General features: G+C 35.1%; 4 protein-coding genes and 1 long non-coding RNA gene across 7 annotated transcripts; 2 read left to right on the top strand and 3 right to left on the bottom strand.

The window, feature by feature from the left end:
- On the top strand, positions 132 to 1,977 carry LOC109348856. The gene is made up of 2 exons (XR_002107806.1): positions 132 to 245; positions 1,518 to 1,977. It is a non-coding gene; the product is annotated as an uncharacterized LOC109348856 (long non-coding RNA).
- On the bottom strand, positions 3,548 to 22,196 carry LOC109348854 (protein ABCI7, chloroplastic). 2 transcript variants are annotated; one of them, XM_019589440.1, is made up of 4 exons: positions 22,178 to 22,196; positions 6,435 to 7,141; positions 4,361 to 4,620; positions 3,548 to 4,102 (listed from the first exon to the last, which is right to left on the bottom strand). In XM_019589440.1, the coding sequence occupies exons 2-4, from the start codon at positions 6,894 to 6,896 to the stop codon at positions 3,790 to 3,792; spliced, it is 1,035 nt and encodes a 344-aa protein (XP_019444985.1). In that variant the 5' UTR covers positions 6,897 to 7,141; positions 22,178 to 22,196; the 3' UTR covers positions 3,548 to 3,789. The 2 variants fall into 2 exon arrangements, with proteins under 2 accessions (XP_019444985.1, XP_019444984.1); XM_019589439.1 differs by lacking the exon at positions 22,178 to 22,196 and having other exon boundaries at positions 6,435 to 7,387.
- On the top strand, positions 9,598 to 12,297 carry LOC109348855 (NAC domain-containing protein 86-like). Its single transcript, XM_019589442.1, has 4 exons — positions 9,598 to 10,278; positions 10,722 to 11,014; positions 11,346 to 11,663; positions 11,756 to 12,297. Exons 1-4 carry the CDS (start codon positions 10,122 to 10,124, stop codon positions 12,050 to 12,052), a joined length of 1,065 nt encoding a protein of 354 aa, XP_019444987.1. The 5' UTR covers positions 9,598 to 10,121; the 3' UTR covers positions 12,053 to 12,297.
- LOC109348852 (aluminum-activated malate transporter 12-like) lies at positions 13,292 to 16,685 on the bottom strand. Of its 2 annotated transcripts, XM_019589438.1 has the most exons (7): positions 16,563 to 16,682; positions 16,253 to 16,532; positions 15,857 to 15,997; positions 15,274 to 15,546; positions 14,936 to 15,057; positions 14,697 to 14,840; positions 13,292 to 14,055 (listed from the first exon to the last, which is right to left on the bottom strand). In XM_019589438.1, exons 2-7 carry the CDS (start codon positions 16,524 to 16,526, stop codon positions 13,456 to 13,458), a joined length of 1,554 nt encoding a protein of 517 aa, XP_019444983.1. In that variant the 5' UTR covers positions 16,527 to 16,532; positions 16,563 to 16,682; the 3' UTR covers positions 13,292 to 13,455. The 2 variants fall into 2 exon arrangements, with proteins under 2 accessions (XP_019444983.1, XP_019444982.1); XM_019589437.1 differs by having other exon boundaries at positions 16,253 to 16,685.
- Positions 18,604 to 22,220, bottom strand: LOC109348851 (MND1-interacting protein 1-like). Its single transcript, XM_019589436.1, has 3 exons — positions 22,087 to 22,220; positions 20,417 to 21,996; positions 18,604 to 19,358 (listed from the first exon to the last, which is right to left on the bottom strand). The coding sequence occupies exons 2-3, from the start codon at positions 21,992 to 21,994 to the stop codon at positions 18,840 to 18,842; spliced, it is 2,097 nt and encodes a 698-aa protein (XP_019444981.1). The 5' UTR covers positions 21,995 to 21,996; positions 22,087 to 22,220; the 3' UTR covers positions 18,604 to 18,839.

Here is a 22,946-nt window from a genome sequence, read left to right as displayed (position 1 = left end):
CCCAATTAAAAAAGAACACAATAAAGACATTGAACCCAACCATGTCAATACTAATTTTCAGCCCAGGTCAAACTTCGTGGAGCTAGAAGCCTAGAATGCAATTTATATTAATATTAATAATAATTTTATAAAATATGGTGGCAAAACCGTAGTTATATTGTAAAGATGAGGAGCTTTAAGTTGAGGTGGAGGAGAAGGTTAAAGAGTGAAAACGCGTAACTGAATCTCAAGAGCTTTCGAAAAAGGTATTGTACCTAACTACACCATGTTCCGTTTCCACCTCAATATTTTGTTGTCTATCTATTTTTAGTAACACTTATCATTATTTTATCACATCTTTGACCCTTTCTTCCTTGTTTCGTTGCCTTGTCTTTAACAATTTCCGCATATGTTGTATCTGATTCACCACATGTTCCCGCTGCTATTAGCCACCAAATTTCAGGGTTACTCTACCAATTCTAAATCCTAGTTGCATGCCAGTTACATCGGTTGCGATGATCCCGCTCAATCAAAATCAGTGTGGTTTGATTTTGTTTTTTATTTTATCATTAATTTAAGCGCTAACAAATATTTGTAAATATTAAAAGTTGTTGATTGATTTAAAATTAGGTGGGTGAGACTTATCTTCTAGGTTAAACACCTAAGCAGGCCACTTTGAATAAACTTTGTGAATGATCATGATTTTATACAAAATTATGGCGTCATTTGATTCTTGTAACCGAACCCAAAATTATGGCTTGATGTTGTTGTAGATACATCAATTTTGGGATCAAACGCAAGACTATATATTTAGAAGACTCAAGCCCTTTCTACTTAGACTAAAATTAGTACTATATATTATATTTCACCATATGTATGGAGCTGTTAATTTACCATTGGATAGTTACACTTAATCTTCAACCTATGGCTACTACTTGTTTGGGCTGATCATGTCATACTAATGCTTTTGGAGTATGCCCCTGCAGCTATTTTTGAATGCTGGGTTTATAAATATGTTGATCTAATCATGTTTTTCTGTGGCTTTTCTGATTCTGGATATATTTTAAGGAAAAGGTAGATATGGATTTGGCTATATGCCTTTCAACATTTGCTCCTACTTTTCAGATTTTAGTGTGACTTCATGCCATACTACATCATGTTTGAGTTCTCCTTATAATAATACTGGTATAGGGGTTTTGCTGATTTAATGATTTTACTTCACTATGTGAATGCATTTTGTACCTATTTATGATATCGATGTTGCATTTGTTGGTTTGTAACAAGAATTAGTAAGTATAGAGAAAAAAGTGATATGATTTCTGCTTTATATATGGGAGTGATATTAAAAAGTACATGTTAAATCAAAGCTGAGTTTCTCAGCTATGCAAACAAATGTAAATGTAAATAGGAATGAATCAAATGGTGAATGATAATAGTAATTGGATGGGAAGAAATGAAACAGTGCCATTATGTGTCTCTGCTAGAAATTTCTGATCCTTAGGATGATCTTTGAAATGAATGTTGGGTTTTACGTGCAGGAAAAGACAGTAAATTATATGGATAGCAAATTACCAATCAAGAATGCATCCAAGGAGGTGACACGTGAGTCACTTATTGCTATCTCTAACTCTTTACCAGACAAGGTTCTGGATTCAGAATTTGTGCCCGAATACAAGAAAACAACTGATGTGTTTGCAATACCAATAGCTGATGAGGATGACAAGTTTAGGTCTGATCTGATTTCAATTTCTTATGCTGAATCTCCCGATGCCAAAATCTGATTACATTGGGCATCTAGGCTCTGTAAGTCTTATTAATATGTGTTTCATTCCTAGTTTTTCACGTGGTTGAATTTCTGCTGAACCAATTGTATGAACATGTTGGTTATACTGTATTTGCTATTCTGTAACCCCATATACATACTTTCACCATTAATATGTATGGTTTATAAATACATGTTGTAAAACTAACTGTGTGATATAAGTGATGTCTCTGTCAGATCTTAATATTCTCTTTTAAAATTACACTAGAATGATAGGTTTGACTCATTTAGTACGACCAATGAGTTTAAAGGTTTCCATTTGAATGGTCTTTCATCAGTACAGTGTTTTGTGACACCAGTTGAGGCATGTTCTGCCTTTACATTTAAGCAATTTATTTTCCTAATTTACGCTCCTTTATCTATAAATAAATAAATGAAAACAGAGTGAAGTTTGGAAGTTCTAACACGTGAAAGTGGCCGTACACTCTCTTGTTTAAGACATATTATGCTTTCCTCCTCAGGCTTAGGTTCCTACTGTAATGAATATTGAAAATTAAAGGTGGTTTATATAGGTGTAAAAAGGAGAGGAATAGTGAGATGAGCTCACGAGTTCAAATCCTAGAAATAGTTTATTTACTTCTGGATATAAGGTTATATATATCTACTATCTTCATGCATCCTTAAATGAGAGCCTTGTGATTGGGCTGCCATTTTTCATGCTAATGTCTTTTTATTTTATGGGTTGAGGTTGTGCTCGAGAAGTTTTTATATATTTTGAGTGCATTGATCTTTTTTGTATAAACCATACAACAGGATATAATGGATTGGAATCGGGTAGGACCATAAGGGTTTAGAGCCTCGAATGTCTGATTAAGTTTTTTATACCTTCTGCACTGTCAGTTTTCTTTTTTAGTTCATATTTTATCACATAAACCTATGAATTGATGAATGTTCTAAATTAAAGTGAGCTGCACACTCAAATGAAAAAGAAAATAGCTTCTTAGTTCCACCAATAGGTGTTGTCGGTGGCAATAGCAGGGAAAGAAAAAATGAGAGAGTAAGCATTCAGCAGTTATATTGCACTAAAGGGGAAAAATGTTCACATGATAAACACCAAATTGCTCCATAGCTGCTACCCTGGGATACTGAGGTACCAGTTTCTGCCATTTGATACCTCGAGCCCTTTATTCAGTGTGTACTAAAGTACTCGTTAATTAAGTTTTAGGTCAAGTTTAATTCAATATATATACATACAAAAACATATAGTATTTCGATCTAACTCTAACCCAGATACTATAGTGACATTATAATTGAGTTACACTAGTGTCTATATTTTTCAATCAATGTCGATGATGACACAAAAACTAATGCAACTACATAACAAACAAACAAAAACACACTAAGAATATATTTGAAATATAAGATTGTTAGGTATAAAAGACTAAATAAAGTATCAATGTTAGATGTACAGGTAGTCCATATATATGCAGCGGGTGACTCCCCACACTACTTTACATAATCTTTACTACACTTGTTACAATCCTATTGATAATAAACCTACTTTTTTGTACTATACTAGACATGTTACAAAGAAGTTGTACATCCTCTTCGTTTTTTACTCTTTCTACTATTCTGCATACATTGTTTTATTTTAGAAGCAATTTTGCCTTAATAGTACTCTGAAAAAATCAATAATATTCAAAACCTAAAGCAAACATATTTTATACTTGTCCAAACATTAATTGAAATAGAAACTAAAACTTGATAATGCTTTTGGGTGCAATAAGGAAATAGATGAGGGTTTAGAGAATGATGAAAATCATGCTCCATTTAGAAGCCTCTGCATAGTCGAAGATTCTATTTAAAATGCATTTTCCCATTGAAAAACTACAACTGGAAATTAACTGCACACGGTGATGCAAGATGCACCAAATGTTATCACTTTCAGTATCATACAGTACAGTGGTACACGCTTCATTCCAGTATAAGCAATAAAATAGTCAAAACCATGGCAAGGAAAAAAATGTTTTGACTTAACTTCAAAATGGTCATAAATTTGGAGGTGAATCCAACAAATTTTTTATCTGACTTCTTACTCTCTCTCTAATGGAAGAATAAGGCAACTTGTCTATCACTTCCCCTCCAAAGGCAAAAGTTAGAACTCTTCTTGCTGTCTTAGGGTCAATGCCGCGTGCTTGAAAATACAGGAGTTGGGTTTCTTCTAGGTCACTTATTGCAGCTCCATGGGAGCACTTGACATCATCAGCCACAATCTGGAGATTTGGTTTAACATTTACAGTTGCACGGGGTTCAAGGAGAAGACTTCTAGTTAACTGTCCTGCATCTGTCTGCTGAGCATACCTACACAAAAATAGTATACGATTGAAGCAAAGTAGCCTATCTCACAAAATGTAAGAAATTTTCTCAATAAATGAAAATGGTTTACAATTGCCTCAGCTCATTAGATTATAGTGTGGGAATTTCAATCAATAATTAACATTCAAAACAAAATAGCTATTTAACATATTGAAGCAAGTATATGATTTGCAGCTATTGCCATATAAAACTAGTATCTTAGATTTAATCACCATTGCTGTATAGGTAAAAAAACAGAATTACCTATTAACTTTTACGTTCCCGTCAAAAACTGCTTGTCCCTTTGAATGGGCCACAATGCACTTGTGAAGTTGACGGGAATAGCCCCTTGGATGGTCCAATACAAGTTGACTATGCAGATCCTGTGTTTGATCACCAACAGATAAGTGTAAAGTTGATAACTCTGTCACTGTGTCAGGGCCTAGTTGTTGGATATGAAGATTGTGCCTGCCCAGTTTTCCTCCTGTGCTTACTTCTGTAAGTTCATATGTGCTTGATGATTCCTGCAAACAATGAACAAAAGAATCACAATTAACAATCTGCTATTCTATCATTCTCAATAATCAGAATCAAATGAAAATTACAAGTTAAACTAGATGATCATACAAAGCTGCAATCATCCTGATGTATAATTAGCAATGTGGCTGTTATAGGGAATATGCTTAAGAGTTCCCCCCATTTCCATATCAGAGTGCATGCCAGTAAAGGACGCAATTTTTCTGACAGACACAATCTCTGCCTAGTCCTATGTGCTACTTTCTTGCAAAGATATTAAGTGATACAAACATAACCACTACAAAAATTATCAGCGTGGAGCTTCTGAATTTAGAGTTTCATTTCTGAAAACACTTCTTGTTTCTAAGATCCAAATAAAAGAAAATAACATTATCAAAATCTTCTCCATCCATAACCTGTAGCCAAGCTTTTAAGATGACTAATCATTGTTTATTTAAACATATACAGGAATAGGACAGAGCAGTGATGGACGGATTTCATTATTGATTTTCTTTCGGTCTTTAATCCTTTACAAACTATCATTGCGAGGTGCCTAAGTTTTTAAGTCTTGAAGTGCTATGATATAAAAGAAAAGAGAGTTCAGTGGTAAGCTTCTACAGGAAAGTACAAGTTGTATCTCACTATACCCCTCCCTTTAATCTGTTAAGAAAATATTATGTTATTACATGTTTAAATCAAGTAACTTTAAATTGTATATTTTTTTTTAGCAATCAGACATAGTGACACAAGGAGTGACACACAAGTACCGGAACGCATATGTTATCATGGTTCTACCTACCTCATGTCAAGGAGAACGCTTTCTTCTTCATAATTGAGAAAGATTGCTAACAAACTTCCTTGAACCATAAAAAAACGAACACTTGAAAACAGCAAGTAGACTCTTAGAAGCAAGTGGTCTTGTTATAATATCAACCTTAGAATCTGATGTTTGTTTGTTCAGATTTCAGAACTTCCACCAATATGAGGGGTGCTTCTAAAGTACCCTCATCTAAAAGTATTCAAATAAAACTTGCAATGATATGGGCTGTTTAGTCAAACAAATGTTTTCTTAACAACGAGATTAGGGCCACAGCACCATCTAACGTTGCATCTAACAGTTTCATAATGAACTAATGAAGGGACAAAAGTAGCGTAAAAATAAAAGGTGAAGGGCGAAAATGAGATGGATGAAAGGTGAAGGACAATTGAGACTGTGTAAAGGTGAGGGGCCAAAACAATATTTTGTCTGGAAAATTATTCATCTTATAAAACATGAAGAAAAAAACATATGAAAGCATCATAATATTTCATTAGATAAAGCATAACAGGTAGATGACTGGATCACTTATTGGATAAGGGAAAAATGTTATATGTTGAGCTTAGTCATTGCAATTTACAATGAATACTAATACTTATCAAGCATCCAAATTCAGAGGGGTATCAACATCAGAAACATCCAAAACAGGCACGCCAGATATTACGAAATATCCATGCTTCGTAGGGTTCTAGTTGACAATTGATTTGCTTAAATTAATTTAGGCATGAACACGATGGAAGCCACTGAATTTGAGTATCCAGTTCATCAGGCAAGCATCACATCAACTTAATTCTATTGAATCTACTAAACAGCAACCAAAACCTTTCCTTACTATGCAGGTTAGCCACATGGATTAAACAATGTTATCGCGCCTTGTCATCCCTTTAGATAGGGATAACATTTAGCTCCTGAAATCCCTTTCTATGATATCATCCATCCAACCTAACATTTTCATAACACTGAACTTAAGCTCTCATTATCTGTTTATGGAGTAACTTGACTGACCTGGCGAACGGAGGTCCACTTGATATGCGCAGCCGCGGATGATTCATTCTGGATATAAGAATGCCTAAGCTTTGCACCTTCTCCAATAGCAACCTCCAACGCGCAATTCGTCCAATAACTCTCACCACTCCCTTGTGTACCAGAAAACTCCTCAATTATCTCCAATTCACCCCCTTTCTCCACCACAACCACCACCCTCGGGTTCGACACGTAGGTCTCGTTGGAACCCTTACTGCTACCTTCAACCGAAAAGTAACCGAAATGGATTGGATTCTCAACGCGGCATCCCTCAGGTACATAAACCACAGTCACATCAGGAGCAGCGATTCCGTTGATTGACCAAAAAAGATCACCACCGTTGAATCCACTAATCAATTCCAAAACCCTCGCCGTTAAATCAGGATCCATAGCAGACAAGGTTCCAACATAAACACCTTTCGGGAATTCCGATAATTTGGACATGGATTGAATCAAGTGTCCTCCAACGATGGTGAGGTAAGGGGGATTATCGGTGTGGAGAGATAGAGAAGAGAGGAGGGAAGGGTTTGGAGGGAGAGAGAGAGGGACAATTTGGGAATTTCGAAGGAAAGAAACATCGGTGAAACGGAAAGGTTCGTCTCTGCGAGAAGGCCATGGAGTAGAGAGGAGTGATTGGGAAGAAGCTTCTCGAAGCTTGAGGAGGGTAGAATTGGAAGAAGAAGAAGAAGGAAGAGAGTCTTCGAATGTTTCAGCAAGTTGAAGAACGTAAGGGTCAGAGGTGGTGAAAGAAGGTGAATGAAGTGAAACTCTGGTTGTTTTGAATTTGTGAAAGTGAGATTGGAATGAAGAATAAGAATAAGAAGAAGGAATGAAACATGAATTGCAAGCTGCGGGTGTAAGAGCTATACCACTCATTCTTCTCAATACTCTTCTTTCACGACGATTTTGGAGGAGTGGGTGTGATCATCAAGGGTAGATAGAAAAATTATAATAATAAGTTGTTGGAATTTCTTTCCAAGGTAAATCTTCACCATTCATCTTTACATTTATTCATCAACGGTTCAAATTAGACCACCATTCATTTAATATTGATTTGGGCTTTCCCATAGCTTCTTTAATCAAACTCATGGTGCAGTTCCGTTTTTTTGTTACCATGAAGGCATATTTCATAAATGTTAGGATCAGAAGTCAAATCTTTGATATTTTGATATTTCTAGAATCCAATGTAAACTTACACCATTGTATCAATATCATGATGTAGTTAGCATAATCACACATCATCTTAACTTAAGTTTTTTACTTTATTTTTATTTATTTAGCCACCTCATGCTGCAGTCATCAGATGTCTACTCATTTTATCTGATTTTCTTCAAATTTTGTCATATTCATGCTTACATACTTTACACCCCACATTAACCTGTGTATAGTATATAATCTTCATATTTTATTGGTATAGCTTAACAAGATAAGATATTGCAAAGTGAAGATTAAGGTTGTGGTTAATGAAGAGTGACACACTCAAGGTCAAAACATGGTGATATATAGTCATGTAGTGTAGATAAGCCATAAATGCCTTTAGTAGGATATTGGTGATGTAAGAAAGTGGCAAGGGCCTTTCATGTCATCCCCTTAATGTTGCTCTGTGTAGTTTAACATCTAAACCATATAAGATGATTAAACAAAACCAAAGAACTTGGATACCCAATAATGGGAAAATAACTTGTATTCTCCCCATGACTGGCTGGTCCTGCTTGTTTATAGGTCCTAGTGTTGAAAAAGTAAAAGGTTTTTATTCTTGTAACTTTGCATTAGTTACTTGTTATAAATGTAGAAAGGAATTGCTTCGTATTAGAAGTAATTGACAGATTTCATAGATATTCTCATTTTTCACTCAACTTTAGAAAATTTCTGAATTTTAGTTGAGAACTTAGATAGGTAAAGAAAAAGAGTTTGGCACCTCTCCACTAGAGAGGAGAGTGTATAGGTAGGATTATAATACATGACAAAAACAAAATTTGAATGGTGTAAATTTTTATTTTTTTCTAAATTAAACATTTTAAAAAATTACACTCTCTCACATTTCTATTGGAAGTACTATAGAGAAATCTATTTCGAAGAAAAACAAGTTGATAATAAGATGAAAATGAAATTAAAAAATATTTATAGCAGTTCAGTAGTTTTGCCTTTTTCATTATTATTATATAGTTTATATATACTTTAGTCTTGACCCTTTGTGTTATAGTCCTGTCTAAGCGCATGAGTATATGACATATAGTTAAGAGTACATCAAGATAACAAGGTGTTAAAGAAGCTTTACTTTTATCTTTAGTTAAGAGTACATCAACATAACAAGGTTACTTTAACATGTACATGTGAATTATGAAGGGAGAAACAAGCCTCTCAAAGTTATAAAAAACTCATCAAACACTCTTCAGAGTTCCTTTTTAGAATGCTTGGACCCGCAGGATGACACATCACTTTAAATAAAAAAAGTTAAAGTGTTAAATCCGACTCATGATGACATGGAATTAACTTGAGGGCTGGGACAATCCAGAAACCAAGGTGGGAGTGGTTCTGAGAGAGAAAATATACATGTATGTATCTCTGGTACATATTTTTTCAAAGGTTTTTTAATGTAAAAATACTACATGCATATAACTAATGAGCATAATGCTTGATTTCCCTTAAGAAAGGTCTCGAGTTCAAGTCTTGTGGATGAAAAAATACCCGCTGAGAGAGTTAGCCCTACATACTTGTGGATGTTCCCAGTTCGGACAGAATTGCCTTCGATGCGACGATAACTGTGGAAAACAAAAAAAAACTAATGAGTGTAATATATACTTACTAACTTTATCCTAACAACATTTGTATTAGGATTGTACTTTGGAGGGGTGATTGATCAATGCTTAATCAAGGAATTTATGTAATGTAAGGTACTAAGGTTTTATGTTACCATCTAACATCTTAATATTAATATTGAGATTTTGTGAGTTTTTCAAAAAATGTTGATGTTGTTATTTGAGACAGGGGAGTATGTATGAAGTGGTGGGTCCATATGCTTTGGAATTTTGAGGTACAATTGAGACATGCAATCTCAACTTTCGGCGTGTTATCGTGTAATTTTGGACCGTTGTTTAACTCATCTCAAATGCTACATATACCACACCATTTGTGACTTCTTTTACTCTACTCTCTTCTTGATCACTACCACTTTCACTTTTTCTAGTTAAGTTTTCACAGCTCTTCCATTTTTTTCCTTTGCAAACTTAGTAGAAAGTTATTACACTGATTTCAACTTCTGGGTATTCCTCATTCTTCTTCTAATCCAACACCCGGGGATTAGTGAAAATAACTTCATAAGAGAGACCACAAATTAATTGAAGACAATGATTCTGGCACATAACACATGCTCTGTGTTGAAGTGTCACCTCACTATTGATAAAAAATATATTGTAGACAAAAGTTTCTACTTTTGGATTTACCAGATTTTTAACAGGTATAGTCTAGGTACTTAATAGAAATTTTCATTACATCCTTCAAAACAAACTCCCCTATATTGGTTTGGATTTTGTTTTTTCTTGTGTTATATTGAAGATTGAAAGAAACTAGACGTCTATATATAGATTTGGTTCTGTGTTTCTCAGTTTTACTTTGTTTCTCAATTATATTATTATATATAGTAAGGACTAAGAAACAAGGAAATTTAGAATGGGAGGGGTATCACTGCCTCCAGGTTTTCGTTTCCATCCAACCGATGAAGAACTTGTTGGATATTACTTAAAAAGAAAAGTTGAAGCGCTTGAAATTGAGCTTGAAGTGATTCCTGTGATTGACTTGTACAAATTCGATCCATGGGATTTGCCGGGTAATATTCAATTTCAAATCACATGTTTTGATCATTTTTTAGACTAGTGTGAACATAGATTTTATGAATGATATAATGCAGAAAAGCAGTGTTTTGTTTGTTGCCTTTTCTGAATGACATGAGCTTTTCTGATGTAGAAGCCAAGTTGCAATTATATGTCTTTGAAAAAAGCAATGTTTTTTCTTCTCAAAATGAGCATCTTATGCTATTTTACACTGCTGCTTATGTCTTTTAATGATGTATAAATTTGTTGTTAATCATGTATTAGTTAGTTGTTTGGTTATTTAATGGACAGAGTAATGTTGAATGGATTATTAACCATGGATTTATACATTTGCCAAAAAAATTGGAATAAGAAAGTAGTGCCATAATATAAGGGGTGATGCCTTTTTTTTGTGGGGCATTTTGAGAAGGCTAATATGTGAGGTGTGAATGAGATGCAGAGAAATCGTTCCTACCAAATAGAGACTTGGAGTGGTTTTTCTTTTGTCCACGGGATTGCAAGTACCCAAATGGATCAAGAACAAATAGAGCTACTAAAGCTGGCTACTGGAAAGCCACTGGAAAAGGCAAGAAGGTTGTATGTCAGTTTAGTCCATCCGCATCCACTGTCACTGGTTACCGCAAGACCCTTGTTTTCTATCGTGGAAGGGCACCTTTAGGAGATCGAACCAATTGGGTTATGCATGAGTACCGCCTCTGCGATGATCTTGTCCAACCCTCACCATCTTTTCGGGTAAAGTTTAGTTTTGTATAAGGAAAATGATGCTCAATACCATACACCAATTTTCTTGTACTATTATAATATTATAATATGAGTAATAATTCATCAATGAAAATATAACATATGTAACACTATTATAGGTATTTTTACTAGAAAACAACACTATAGAGATCAACACTGTAAGTTTTGACCTGTTGGTTAACTAGTATAGGCAAAGGGTGACCAGTACACAAGGCTTTCACTTAGTATAGAGATGATGTCGAAATGTAAGTGTTTTATAAGTTTATTGGAAATAGCTTTGGATTAAGCTTTAAAGTTTAGGTCCTTATGGTCACAATTTCAGGGTGCTTTTGCTTTGTGCCGAGTTATTAAGAAGAATGAGAAGGCCAATGATTTCAAGGCAGAAGTACACAATGGTAAAAGGGCTGCGGGGAGCAGTTCCTGCAATGGGAATGACACCTCAATGAGAGTAACTTTCTCCAATGAGCTCTTAAGTATCTCCTGCGACATTTCCTCGCAAGCAAGTCAGATGTGCAATGAGAGTAGTTATTCGAGCCCTATTGCTTCTCCTTGTCCATACAATGTGACTCCAATGCCCTCCATGGCTACCAATCCTTCAGACTTCTGTATCTCCCCTGATATGATTCTTGACTCTTCAAAGGTATTGTGTTTTGTAGGACCCAAGAATGAAACATTAGATTGAATATCTAGATATTCGAGACACATCTAAAACTTTTACTCCTTCAAATGCAGGAATACTGTCAAGAACATGATGTTGTGTCTGGATACTTTCCACACCATGGCTTAAGCAAAATGACGCCATGGCAGTCATTCAATTATACAGATATTTCATCCAGTTCATCCTACTCAAATTGCAATGGGGGAATTGAATTTTCTGATGATATCAGTCGAATAGGGTGCATCCGTGCATGTCACCTCACTCACGACAAGGAAACCTCATGGACACTTTATGGAAATGAGGATGTGCCTTATGAAGGTTATGATCAATTCAATGGTTGTGATGAAGGGGCTGCTAGATGGGATCTCTGAGACAATGCCTTTTAAATGTATGTCTTGGAGTCATAGATAATGAATACAATCCCCTCATGCACCAGACAGAAACTATTATCTGCTTGAAGTGCTCTTGATGTGTGTTTATAATTTATACTTTTATGCAGGCTGCCCGGGTAACATCACTATTATCGATTTCACCCGGAGTTGTTTTAATTCGGTCATTGTATGTGTGGTATTACTAAACGAGCTTATATAATGGAGAACTTCTTATGTATGTTTGTACCCCCTCAGACTCTATGTTCATTTTCCCCTTCTAATGCTTACGAAGTTATTAATTTGCAAAATCAGGTCCATCTCTACTTCATTTATATAGGCAGCATCTTAACCAGGCTTTATTCTCAAGTTCTTGTCTATTTTGTGTCATCTTGAATAAGTGTTGGATATTAAAACATAGATTCTACTACTGATCATGTTCAAGATGCTTTTGACCTTTCACAACCACATAAAAAGGGGTTCAAAATGTTTAATTTTTAAAAGCTGCAAGTTAAAGACAAATCTAACACAATGCAAAGGTGAACAAAATGGGACTCATGTTTCCACTTTCAGTTACAAGTGCCATCATATATCTTCGTCACTGCAGAGTTTTCTATAAAAATAAAGTTGATTATGAATTTTAGTTTTAGACATGATAAGACATTCCAATATTCAGTTGCTTTGAAAAGCATCCAACAATTTTCTGGTGACTAATTCTTTTTCCCTCAGTGGGGGATGATAATGTTTTGCTGAGATGTAGAAGATTAACTCTCCATGACTGCTTCAAGAAATAAGTATTTCTATGTATATTATAAGTAGCGCTGACTGTATAATTATCCAATCATACATGGATGGAAATACCATGACTTGTAAAGTATCTGCAACAGAAGAAGTTATAAATGCAGACAGTAGTCATGAAAGTCAAAAGGGTGCTTAGTATTCTTTCCCCCTTATGAAGTTCCAGTGTAAGCCTGCAATCTAGGACTCACAAAAATATACTTCTTCCATATTAAGCTGGAATCATCATGAAAAAGGAGTAATGTTTCTTGAACATAAAAAAGAACACATACAGTAAGCGAGAAATAGAGATATATGTATATTTGGTGTCAAATACAATATTCAAAACTTGATGTTCAAATGATAGAGCGCATTACGGTATAAGCCAGATATAGGGGTACAGGAGGCATTTTTGTTCCCATAGTTGACAGCTATGCCTTAACAATCTGAAAGTGAATGTAGCTATGAATATTATAACCTGAAATTTATCAGCATTCAGAGAAATATTCCAACTAGTAGTTGATTAAAATTTAAAACATGCTCAAACATAATATATCTCATATTACTAAAATAACAGATCATCCATATCCATGAAATAATGCACTTTTTAAGGGCTCTTTGTCTCTGAATTAGTCTCCTCCATGAGAAGGTAAATGGTTCTGTGTCACATCAACTCGGGGTTCCTCACAAGTAACAACGACCTCATCGTCAAGTTTGTACTCATTGAAACATGCTAACCTCCCCAGTTCTTCAATTTCCTCTATAACAAGGTCCAGTTTTGCCACTGTTTCCACAAGCAACGATGCAAAAGCAGCAAAGGGAAGAGCCTCAGAGAACTCAAGGCTAGTGATTGCAATTTTACTCAACTGTGTCCTCAAAGACTTTCTGTCTGTTTCCTTTGACTGTTTGGTTTTCCAATCAAACAATGCTGACGAGTCGGTTTTAACACTTGATATGGAGAATCCTGAGGCCTTTCCATGTCTTTCTTGACCAACTTGTGCAGTTGCTATTTTGTTGTGCTTGTGCTTGGGGCCTAAGAAGAGCCGAGGCTGCGATTTTATGGCAGTGTTGAGGTCCTGCAAGGCTTCGTGAAGATGATCCGAAAGTATTTCCGGAGAGCAATGTCGGTGGTTCTTTATGCTGTTGGAAAGTTCTATCAGTACTTTGGATACCTCAGATGCAAGTCTTATGCAAGGGTCCTTGAACAGAGCTCTAACAGATCTTGGTGTCTAAAAATGTTTTTCAAATTCAAGGAAAAATGTGAGTGAGATAAATGATCCAGTATACAACATCAATCATAATAAAAATGTTTCCTATTTCATAATTCCCATATAAATTAAATATTATACATGCATGGCTTATTAGCTTGATATCCTCATAGTTTCTGGTTGTAGAAATGAAAATGTTTCGTGAACATCTATTCTCGACAATGTCTGGACAACTTTGATTTTGATAACATTAAGTACTTACTTGCGTTATAAAGAGTAAAGTTGTTCATAATTATTATACATATAACATTACTCTTGTAGAAACATATAAAGAAACACCAAACTGTTTTTGTGAAATGGGACACAAAGTCACAGAAATGTGTTCAGCGAGTTTGCATCCTGTGTAAATGGCTGGCAACAGTTTTAACTGAAACTAGTTTTGCAAAATAGCACTGTGTGAAGATATTGGTGATACTGATTATTGGGAACCTTCTTGTGTCATGCTTGAACAGATCTTATAGCATGTTTAAATTGAGTAAGTGAATACATTACAACTTACATGCTACTGTTTACTACACTGTTTGCTATAGCTACAAGAAGTACTTTTAGGTTTTAGCATTAGTTCTAGCTAATGAAGTAGTTTTGTTTTTTTTTAGCATTACCTGAATTTCTGTTCTCAAACAGCCATGTAGGGCTACCACAGTATACCCAAATTGACGAAGAACGGCTCCGACTTTTACATACTGCTGACAAGGAAATCTGTGACAATACCTCGAATGCCTAGGCTCCCAACTTGCATGCAGTGCCTGTCCAACGCAATATAGAACATATATTTTCAGTGATTCATGAAAGTCCAAAGAAATGCAGTCAAATTAACCAAGAGATGGAAAGATGAGCTTACCAGTATTTCATCAGTGGATTTTGAGTCCAAAACAGTCTTATAACCTTTGTATATGAGATCGTCAGATAATTTGATTTCTCCACTGGCTTCAATTTCTCCATAGAAGTATTCATTGACACAAGCTGCAAGATTTTACCTTGAACATGTGTTACTTTTAAATTACACAGTAGAATTTATGGATCATGAAGTAAAAGGACTGTTCTGAATTTCTTATAAAGGCAATAGAATTCTGTAATACTATAATTGCTAGGAAACATTTTCTTGTACAATATTTTAAGGCAACATTGACAGAACATTTGATTTATTAGTATGTCTATATGCTTGACAAGTTTGCATACCTTCTATAGATTTGGCTAGGCCTTCAAGCTTATAAACAGTGGAATTATGAAGGTCTTCCCCTGACCAATTAGGAAATATGAGTAGACTCATGAGAAGGCAAATGACACAGCCTATAGCAATGGTGTAGATGCGGTCGTGTGCCATCTTTAAGACACTTTCGACCCGATAACTCGACACAGTAATGAGGTTGAAAGTCAAGAGAAATATAACTAGACCATAGTCATAGTTCTTCTTTATATAGGGAATGAACCTCATGTAAGTAGCTACAGCTCCTGCAGGAACAAAACCATAGGAAGGAACAAACATAGTTAAGAAGGGTTATGTTTATTATTCATCACAAATTTGTCAACTGTCACCAACTACTATAGATACTTCAATGCTAACCATTTTTTCTCTCTATTGAATGGATTTTGGTAATAAAATTTAAAGAGTGGACTAATTACAATATTAAGATTCGTAGAATCATTAGAAAGCAGTCCTTATGGATAAAAAAGCATAGTATATGAGTTTTAATTTTATTGTGTTTTTTAAATAAATAAATTTAAAAAGAAAAAAGAAAAACTTAAAAAGCATACACAGTACCTATTAGAAAAACTGAACCTCCTATGAAAACAGCTTGAAAGACCCGACCGGATCTTTTTCCAACAAAGCCAATAAAAAATGCCAATGCTCCTGCTAACAGTGTCCCCAATCCTCTATTTAGCCCTTTGCATAAAGTTGCCCCTGCAACCACAAGGATTATTTGCTTAGACTACACTAGTCTACCTGAACCCGATCATGACCCGATAATACTTATACCGAATTGGATCAACCGATATGTTGAATTAGTTTGTAAATTTTGAACATTTTAATAACTAAAGCATAAATTAAAAATGCAAGAAACTAACAGGGTAGTATAGTTTACAATGTATATTCATTCATATATAAATTTACTATTACAAAAGGAATAAGTTGAGATTTAAGAGAAAGTTGCATTGCCTGCTGTGAACTCTAGCACAACCACAACGGTCATAACAGCCCAAATTGCACTCTGGCCAATCCCATTGTACAGTGGCTCCAATAGATAGAGCAAAGAAACAAGAGTGAGAGACAAACCAACTTTGAGTGCATGGGTCACTCTTCTTGGGTCTTCACGTCCAACCCTGCATGCAGTTTCCCATGCTGAACTTGGAAATCTCTTCACCCTTTCACCAAACACATGCATACGTTTCTTCCACTTCTCAATCATTCTGTCATCCTCATTTTGAGCCATTGTTTTGTCCAAGCCTAAGTGAACTTTAGTGATCATTTTTGTATTCAATTAAGAGGATTCTCCAATTGTGTTTCATATTTCAGAAATACTTACAAAAAAACTGAGTAAAGTAGCTGATACTTTTTGTGGGAGTCTAGTACATAACTTTTAAGAACCCCAAGTTTTTTTAACAAGCAATTGTGAACTTTTATAAGGTTTTGGAATGGTGGGAGAAGCTGGCCATTTCTTTTCTATGTTCACGTGAATTCCATTAAGAGTCTCAATTTCTAAATTGTCAACATACCTCACAGAAATGAACAGCAAATATATGATATGATGATGAATCAATTTCAGTTTTATTAATTCCGCTTACTTAAATGCACGTATCTTAATTATGAAACCTAATCTGGTTGTGCATTAGTCAATAACCATATCATTGTACTATTTTTTTAAACAATGATTCTAATTATACTTCTTGTACCATTTTTGTAATGAATTATTCTATTCAATATACTTTTCATATATCAATTTTTGGAGAGGATATATAAAATCATATACCATATAACCTGTAAAATCATCTTATATATTCTCCTTAACCATAAAAATTGACAAATGTGATAAATGATACTTTTAAGTAATATTGGTAATTCGGGCCGTCCTGCTCATGCACACACTATGCCTACCAAAATTAAAGTGGGCATGGGCATGTCTGTTTTTAGATATGCATGAAATAACATATGATGACCGCATTAAACATGGATAGGGCGGGCTTGAGAATCGTCCTAACTTAAAAAGAAAACTAAAAATAATCTAGTACATGGAATATTAGTGTTATCATACTTAAGATTGCATGAATCCACAATGTGATAGTGAGATTCAAAAAACAAATCATCACCTTCTTTTGCACAAACCAAACATGCACTTAATTGGTAAGATATTATATTTTGAAAGTTTGTTATATTGTACTCAAGTGATGATGATAATATGAATTACTTTTGTTATACTTGACCTATCAAATTTTCTATTGTAGTACCTGTGGACCACCCTGCCCGCCCATTTGGGCAAACATTTTAGGATGAATCGCCACATTTTTCATACTTTATCCGTCCAAAACTTGAGGACGGGCAGCATGGGCTTGACCCAAATTGATACTTTTATGTGATATTTTGTAAGAAAATATATTATTTTTTCTATATTACAATATCTAGAGCATGTTCGGGAATGACTAAATCTATATAAATTCTCCTAGTGTGTGATTATTTGTATAATTAGTCTTATTGACAGTTTCACACAGTTAAAGAAAAGCTGTTTCATTTAACGCTCATTCTAGATGCTGCTTAACCATGGACCTAGGTGCACCGACCAAGGCTAGGTACAATGCTCTTTTCACTAATTACAACATGCATGCTTAATTACTGTTTAAGATTCGTCTTTATTTATTTATAATGATCAAACACTAATGAGATTGTTACAGACTCGCGGTAAGTTTCATTAGCATTAAAGGGTGCAGCTTCCAGCTACAACACAATGACTCATTACAATATTGCAGGGTAGTTCAAAGGTCAAAGGTATCATTGCCCTTTATGCTTTGAGCTTCACGGGTAAATGGAAATACAAGTAATATAATTAATCTGACAATTAAATGATTCATAAAAGGAACGAAGCGTGTGAAGAGTTGTTATCTAATGTCAACCTCACTTTTTTGTATCTAAACCTGTGCATGCGCGGTTGATCTCAAACAGTTACTTTCTGGTTTTTAGGTTCTAGATGTGAACGGTTCTCTCGTGTGTTTCTGACTTTTCCATCGCTAAATTTGAAGCTGAGATTTCACCATCTGGCTCCATACACAAGTTCCCATTTGTGTGGTTAGATATTGGTCATTTTTATAAATCAAACTGAACCAACTGGATCCACCCTCGCTTCTAGTGTCATAGAAGTTGACATAATGGTTAATCGAGTAGACTACAGATGGATTTGAACATGTCAACCACTTTATGTATAGATACAACAATAATCAAGTCTTTATTCTACTATGTGAAATCGACTAATTCTCATGGTTAAACAATCAAACAAAAATTGATACTTCAAATAATTCAAATAAACAAAACTTGTAGAGCTCAGGTCGGCCTCTGGCCTAATAAGCAAACCATAAAGTATCAATACCACATTTTATTAAGTTATTCCTTTATTTCTTATTCTTATTTTCAAGCCAATGGCTGTAAGCAACCAGCAAAGTTTAGAGATTCAAAAGATAAGCAAACGGCAGGACTAAGATTTTATTTACGCAATAGTTCCTGATTATTCTCAAGCGCCATAGCATATTCCAGCACGAGTCTACGAACTTGCCCCAAAGACACGGATTCTCTGTTCGATTGGAACGCGGCAGCATGGACAAGCAGCTCTTCCCTTTCTCCCATACTCTTCACTGCAGCTAACACACATAACTTGGTGTGCACATGGCAAGAGGACAATTGAAACTTCATCTTTCTTGCATATAATGCATTGTCTATCACTGCTGACTTCTTTTTCTGAAAAATCCTCCATATTTTTGAAGTCCTGAATAAGCTTAGCAATTGCCTCTCTTTGGAGCTTTGCACCCTCAGATTCACTTGTACGTGAAGTATTTGATTTATGATGCAGATTAGCAGATTGAGCAGATGCTTTAAGGCGTGCCAGCTCCTGCTCAAGCCTTAAGATATCATCCTTGCGACGCTGGAAATCTATCTCTATGTTCAGGCATAAAGCTTTAAGGTTTCTCTTATTATTGGCCTCAGCTGCTTCCTTAGCACGGCGTTCCTCCTCAATTAGTGCTAATGCTTCCTCCTTGGCCTTCAACTCCTCCCCTATCTTGACCTGTCATACGTTATTATGGAGATTAAATGGTTCAGAGGAAAAGTGTGCAGTGACATATAAATAATTATTTTATGAAGTAATTTCAGGAAAAAGGAAGCACCAAGTAGAAATGTATAGAAAGCGCCAGACAGAAACTGCAAGCTTCTTAGCATGAGATTGAGTGGTAAGGAACCAGTATAAAGTTGTTGCATCAAGTTATATGCTAACAAAGAATAGCATACTAATATAGAGGACTTGAATGCAGTCAAAGGATAGAAAATTCAGGGATAAGAACGACGAATATTTAGATTATTAAATTCCAGGACTATGAATCAGTAAACACCTAGGATGTATGTAATTTAGAACCATCAAATACTGAAAGGATAAGTTCTTCTCATGCCCACTGACAGACATATATACAAATACACAATATGCTACACCTGATAATTGGAAGCAATTTTCTACAAAAGTGAGAAACTCCAGAATATTTGTAGAATGAATGAATTTATTCAAGTGATGTGACTTCAGTTTCAATCGGTTTCAAACTGAAAAAAAATATATAGTAAGAAGCATGGAAATGGACACAATGTATGCAAGCAATTCAAAGTGCCCTGTTAGGATTGGAAGTTCGTCTTTCATCTTACATAAATGTCCAGAGTCAAATAAGTACGTCCTATAGAAATAGCTCATTTTTTCAATTGTTCATCTTGGACAGTGTACATACACCATTACACATGCACCATTCTGAGCAGTCTGATGTATGAAGCAGAAGAAAAGGAAAAAGTAAAACATTTTTAACTTTGACCATACCAACACAAGCCCAATAAATGCAAGACAAGAACTACAGTATTTCAAGATCACTCTGTAGTCGCCATTTCAAGTTGGATATGCACTTAATTATCAAGGTTGAAAATGTGCAAACCTGCAAGGTCCTTTATGCAGAATATACATGAACCAATATCACAATAGCAAGCTGTGTATCAAACTAGTCTAGGCAATATTAATGTCCGATCTTGAAACATGTTTTATAATGTGACATTGTTGATAAATAAATAAACTATGGGCAGCAAAGAGCAAACCTCAGCTTCTTTTTGACGCTGTTTAATCCGAGCCAACTGTTCTTGTATCTCTGATATCTTCTGTTTTTCATCAGAAATCTCCTGCTGCATCTTAGCTTTCTGTTTTTCCCATGCTAGAAGCTTCTTTAAACACTTTTTCTCCCTTTTTGCAACTTGCAGGCAGGCCGTGGCTGACTCTGATGCACTTAACTTAGAAGCCTCCATCTCTGCTTTGATTTCTGCATTCTCTATCTCTAGTTTTCTGACAGCAGCATTTGCCTGGTCCACTTGACCACTAGCCTTTCTCAAGTTATTCTCCATCTCTGAGAGTCTCTTCATGGTTGTATCCTCAAGGGTCCGCTTCCCTTTCTTCAATTTTTGGGTCTCGTCTCTTTCCATCCTTAGTGTTTTCAGCTCAGTAAGATCTCCGCTCAGCTTTCTTGCTGCTTGCATTGCCTTCTGATGTGCCCATTCTTTTCGGTCCTTGACCTGTTTCTCAAGATCCTTAATCTGACGAAACAGAGTGACTATCACCTCACCCTTCTTATCTTCAGCCACAAAATCCAGTTTCTCGTCAAGATTTAGATTTGGAAACTTACTCAGCAGTACCGAGTTCACAGCATCTAGGTTATTCAGATTGTGAGAGTCGCCAGGCTTCTCAGCTGGAAACTCCGAATTTGATGATGCAGTGCTACTGTTGGGAACAGCCTTGGGTTGTATCTGCAACTGGTTAGAGTTAGCCCTAAAACCAGCAGCAAACATTGCAACATTTCTTTTCAACAATGACTTCATCTGAGGTGAAAGATTAAACCTCTTTGGGAGTTCAATATCTCTTTGTAACTGTAAAGCCATCTGCGAGGTTCCCCCATTCCCAAAACCCCATCCTTCGTGAAACGTACATAGAGGTGGAGGCATAAGACCAAATATATTTTTAGAATTATCAGTGCTACCAGTCTCAACTGCATTGCCATCGGGAACCGGAATTTGAATGGTGGCTGCCTTTTCAACATGGAAATCAGTGACGAGCAAACACCACATGGCATCACCTCTGCTCAAATTGGGCCTCACTTGTTGCAACAAAGACAGCATAGCAGCTAGAGTATACCGCTCTAACTCCTTCAAGTCAGAGAACACAGTCTGAGACTCAAACTCGGAGTCTGACTCAGATTCATTACTACTCAAATAACCCAATGCGTTGTGCAAAATGTTTGTTAACACATCCATTCCATTGTGACAATAACCATTCTGCAGAATCGCTTTCAGGGCAACGTCCTCGTCATACCCTAAAGCAACAAGCTTTGAAACAGCATCTTTGTATACATTTTCCATGTTTTTCGATAGAATTTGTTCCAATTGCTCCTCAGTGCATAAGCCCCATCCAGATGAACCAAAATTAGGGTTTTGATTTGGAATTGGATTGGGATTTTGAGAAGATTCATTGGATGCCGAATCAACATGATGTTTGCAAGGCTTATTATTATCCAACATAGACTTACAACGAGAATTGGAATTGGAATTGGAATCAGATTTCTGCGATCGAGTTTTACGATTCGCTCGGATGTGTTTTTCACGAACCGTAGAACCCATGTTATTGAACATTCCTATAATTTTGCAAATTAAATCAATAAATATAAAATATATATATATAAAGATGAAACGAAGATTATGATATAAAAATAATAATGACTCACAGTTACAGAGGAAGATCGGAGAAAAATGAGATTCAATTTTTGATTATGAATTGAAGGAGAATACGGAAAACAGTGAGTGATGATAAAGATGAAGAAGAAGAAGGAGAAGGAGAAGGTTTGTTTTATGAATTATAATGCATTGATCAAATTTCTAGTTGTTGGGGGCCCTCACTAGCCGAAACACCTAACTTTGTTTATTTGATTGAGCCCATCCAATATTCATATTTGTAGTCTTTTCATAACTTTTACCATATCCCTTTGCTTCATAATAATTGTTAAATAATCAAGTTTGCTTTGCTTCTTTCTAATTTAATATTCTTTTTTGTAACTTTTACCATATCCCTTTGCTTAAGAATTGTTAAATTATTAAGTTTCATTAATTGTTAAAAGAATTGAGTTTATTTCTTTCTAATATAAAATCTTCCAATTTTATGTGTCACTTCAACTTTATTATTTTTTTATAATATTTGTTGCTTTAAGGAATTAAGGTATATTATCATTTCTTTTCTTTTTTATGACATTTTATTAATTAAAATGTAATAATTGTGAGCATAAATTATTGGAGATAGTTTATGCAAAATGATAATCTAAATCTATGCATTATACAATGACAAATAAAGTGATATGTAGAGAACAAATTATTAATAAAAATACTATCTCTTCACTTAATATGTAACAAGTTCTCAAGGAAATGTGTTGTACTTTCTTTCTAATTAGTGAATGATGATGGTTACTATAATGGTTGTTCTTAATGAAATAAGAATAAATTTTGATTGTTTTTGGCCAATGAAAATTGAGAAAATATATAGATGTTGTGGAGAAAATTATATGTTATAGGATCTAACTAAGAAAAAGAATGA

The sequence above is a fragment of the Lupinus angustifolius genome, chromosome LG06 (genome assembly GCF_001865875.1).
Source record: "Lupinus angustifolius cultivar Tanjil chromosome LG06, LupAngTanjil_v1.0, whole genome shotgun sequence".
Classification (NCBI taxonomy): domain Eukaryota; kingdom Viridiplantae; phylum Streptophyta; class Magnoliopsida; order Fabales; family Fabaceae; genus Lupinus; species Lupinus angustifolius.
The sequence above is the reverse complement of the archived record's forward strand: the minus strand, read 5'-3'. Positions and strand labels throughout refer to the sequence as shown.